The following is a 4,236-nucleotide window of genomic DNA, read 5'->3' as shown; positions in this document are numbered from 1 at the left end:
AAGCTCAGCAGGTCTGGCAGCATCTGTGAGGAGAAATCAGAGTTAAAATTTCAGGTCAGAACTGAGGAAGGGTCACCAGACCCAAAATGTTAACTCTGATTTCTCTTCACAGATATTGCCAGGCCTGCTGAGCTTTTCCAGCAACTTCTGTTTCTGTTTCTGATTTACAGCATCCACAGTTTTTTTGGTTTTTATATGAGACCACAGGCTGGGCAACTATTGGGAGATGCACGAGACCCATGGTAATCCCATTAGATCTATAAGCCACCATTAAATCCGAATGGGCTAACAGATAATTTTTCTCAAGTAAATCAATAATGAGCCTAATTGACATCCTGCCGTGAGTGGATGAGATTTCCATGTGAGGCTTGCCTACCATCTATAAATGCAGGACAGGTCTTTTGCCACTTGGAATTGAACACAATGACTCCCAGCCAATTTGTCTGTTTGTCTTCACAGATGCTGCCTGACCTGCTGAGCATTTTCAGAATTTTCTATAGACTTTCACCATCTGCAGTTTCTTACTTTGATGTGACATTAAAGTTGGGTTGATGCCATTCAAAGGCAATGTCAGGAAAAACATTTTCACATAAAGAGGAGTGAAGCAACTTCCCAGTGTCATAAAATCATCTTCCCAAAAAAGTTGTTGATGTTAGGTCAACTGAAAATTACATCGCTAAGATTGATCATTTTAAATTGTTTGTCCGTGAGAATCACTGCACTGTACGGGAAACGCTACAGAGAGCTGTTTAAACTCAGTGGCTAAGTGGAAGAAAAGTGATGAATTAGCATTTTCAACACAAGGTCTGGCATCCTATAACATTTGCTTGTTCAGAATCTGAATGTAGAATTCAGTATGTGATTTACATTTCTTTGTCCATTAAATTAATAGATGAGAGTTATCAAGCACTATTGATCTCCAAGTCTAAATTTCTGCTGTGAGTTCCTCATATCAAGCATTGCCTAAGGAACACTAACTCATTAAATCTGCCAATACAGTCAACCTGAAACAGCATTTTAATGAAAATATTTTAAAAGTTGGAAAATAAACATCAGATATTACCTCTATACTTCAGGAATTTTTCACAACAATTATATATTCTCACCTCCCCACTTAAAGGAATCAACAAGTAGCAAGAAGATGAAAGAAATTGTTTGTAGTTTCCAATATAACTTGCACAATGTCTCAAAGCTACAACTATTCCACATCTTGTATACGGTTCATCTGACAAATTCATTATTTAAGATAGTTTAATTTAAAAGGGCCCCACCGTGAAACAAAAACCTAAAAATCTAGAAATTAACAGCAAGACATCCCTTTGCATCAAGCAACCGTTATCTTACCATTTACATGTGGCACCATTGTGAAAATTACATACCCACAATATACATTTATAAAACATTTTAAAATGTAGAAAACAACTCAAAGCATTTCACTGACAAACAGCCAAGAAGAATGGATGCCAAGCAAAGGAGATGTTAGGAAGGAAAACCAAAAATGTCAATTCAGTTGGAAGTTTGGCAGGTGAAGGGCTTTAAGGAGGGAATTCCAGACCATAAAGCAGATGCATAGCTGCCAACATTAAGGCAAAGGGCATAGATGAAGAATGACAGCATCTATTTAAAGCTGAAAGCTATAATCAAATACCTTGTATTTAGTCTGTAACCATTAAAGATGATGTGAGCAATTGAACCTTGCTATCTTTTTCAAATTTATTCAGGGATGTGGACATCTATGTCTAGCATCCTTATTGTCCTGGAGAAGGATGTGGTGTGCTATCTTCAAGACTTGTTATAGACCTTGGGTTGTAGCCCAAGAGCTGTCAGGAAGGGAGTTTGAGAATGTTGACCCAGCTACAATGTCGGATCCTCTGCTAATTCAATCAGATGTTAAATTTCTTGTTTTATTTCTTTATTATATTACACAGCATTCTCTATTTAACATAAACGTGAGCAAAGGATATTATGAGCATATGAACACACTCATAATTTCATCTATGGTGAGAACAAACAAGTTATCTCTTACTCAGCCACTCAATAAAACTTACGCATTGTTGATAGATGCAGAGGACTTTTGTTTATCCAGATTATAATTGCTCAGTGTCACCAGAAACCACTTTAATTCTTGAGAACTGCAAACGAAATATGCAGGAAATGGGCAGCAGATCCAATAGCATCTGCAAACAAAAATGCAGATTAACATTGTGAGTGCTGATTTTGCTTTGGAATTTGATTTGTGACAAAGGACTTATAGCTGACTTATACACTCAACTAACTTCTCAAATGTTTAAAAGTAACCCTGTATCACAACATTTGCTGTTTTATTTCAGATTCCCAATAGCTCCATGATATTTTTATTTGATGTGAAGAAAAAGGATGTAGATCGTATATCAAGCGATCACACTGAAGTTCATATTCTGCACCATTTGTTTACAGTAATGTAACTGGAGGTTCATAATCTCTAAACCAATGACCCCTGTAATAGGATCATTGATTTGGCCATCAGCGTCATTACAGATCATTTCCAAAGTTCCAAAAGGCAGAGCATACAGTGGCAACTGAAATACAATGCACTTCAAAGAACACTACCAAACCAATGTACAATAAACTCTGAAACATGAAATTAAATTCTACTTCCCAATGTTTTCAAGAATCTACATTCTTTATTATTTCTTTCTGATGTCACTCTAAAAGCATTTGAAGATTTCCTTTTGGCATTCTCCATAAAATGTTTGAGTCAGAAAATACCATGAGCTGCCATTTGTCCGGAACTTCTTATCACTAATACTTCAACATGTCATCATTAGCTGTATTCCTTTGGTTTGAAACAATTTTAATCTCACTCAGCCTCATGACATTTCATCATTAATCTCTTTCACCAACGAGAGTTTGCATACCCATCTTAATATGAAATGACAACCATTTAAAATGAAGAATCACATATTGCTGGCCACTGAAGAATTCAGGCAATAAAGGTTGTAAGGGTAACCCAACAATTATGCACTGTTCAGTTTAACTTCAGTGGTGGGGAAAGCTTCTAGAAATAATTATTCAGTATAGAATTAGTAGTCACATGGAAAAATGTGAGTTGATTAAGGAGAACCAGCATTTCTAAAGGAGAAGTCATGATTGACCAACTTGCTGGAGTATTTTGAACAAGTATCAGAAAGAATAGATAAGGGTAATGTTGTTGATTTGGAATACATGGATTTCCAGAAAGCATTCGATAGAATGCCACACAATAGTCTCGGGAGAAAAGTTATAGCTCATGGACTGGAAGGAACAGAAACAGCGTAGATACGTTAGCTGAGTAACAGTGAGTAATGGTCAATGGCTGTTGGAAGGTTTGTAGTGGTGTTCCCCAGGGGGACAGTCTTTGAAACCTTGCTTTTTCTGATATATATTGATGATTTTGATTTTGGTATATAGAGGAAAATTTCAAAGTCGGTAGATGATGCAAAACGTGGCAACATTGTACAAGCTTTATTGCCTGAATTCTTCAGTGGCCAGCAATATGTGATTCTTCATTTTAAATGGTTGTCATTTCATATTAAGATAGGTATGCAAACTCTGGTTGGTGAAAAAGAGACCAATGATGAAATATCAAGAGGCTGAGTGAGATTAAAATTGTTTCAATGTGAGGAGTGTGGAACTCCAAGAGGACATAGATAAGTTGGTACAGTTGGCAGACAGGTGGCAGCAATGTTCCCTGTACGGGTTTGTGCCGCTGTGCAGACCTCCGAGGTCCGTGCATTGACAAGCTTCTGGAGGCAGAAGCCATTCATCTGCATGGCCAACCAGCTTGTACGGAGCTTCCCAGCAACTGTTCAGCTGCAGAGATTGATCGTGGAGAAGTGTGAGCTGATGCAGTTTGGTAGGAATTATAATTTTTAAGAGATGCAGGAGCAAAGATACCTGCGTACATATATGAACAGATCATTGGAGGCGACAGGCAAGACAGGTTGAGAGAACAGTAAGTAACGCATACAGATTCCTAGGTTTTATTCATAGTGACATAGAGTACAAGAGAATGGAGGTGATTTTGAACTTATACAAAATCCTTGTCAGACCTCAGGTGGAGTTGTGTCACGGACGGTACAAAGGTGGGTCGTGCTGTGGACAGTGCGGAGGGCTGTTCTAGGTTACAAAGGGACATTGATAGGATGCAGAGCTGGGCTGAGAAGTGGCAGATGGAGTTAACCCTGAAAAGTGTGAGGTGATTTATTTTGGAAGGAC

At 38.0% G+C, this 4,236-nt stretch overlaps 1 protein-coding gene across 1 annotated transcript in view; it reads right to left on the bottom strand.

The window, feature by feature from the left end:
• The window catches only part of LOC125483162 (interleukin-6 receptor subunit beta-like), a 24,415-nt gene extending 22,363 nt beyond the window's left edge, over positions 1 to 2,052 (bottom strand). The window contains exon 1 of the mRNA XM_048597164.1: positions 2,049 to 2,052. Within this exon, the coding sequence (XP_048453121.1) occupies positions 2,049 to 2,052 (4 nt within the window). The remainder of the gene's footprint in view (positions 1 to 2,048) is intronic.
• Between the last annotated feature and the right edge of the window lie 2,184 nt (positions 2,053 to 4,236).

The sequence above is a fragment of the Rhincodon typus genome, chromosome 1, assembly GCF_021869965.1.
Source record: "Rhincodon typus isolate 14 chromosome 1, sRhiTyp1.1, whole genome shotgun sequence".
Taxonomy (NCBI): domain Eukaryota; kingdom Metazoa; phylum Chordata; class Chondrichthyes; order Orectolobiformes; family Rhincodontidae; genus Rhincodon; species Rhincodon typus.
This window is presented reverse-complemented; position numbering and strand designations above follow the sequence as displayed.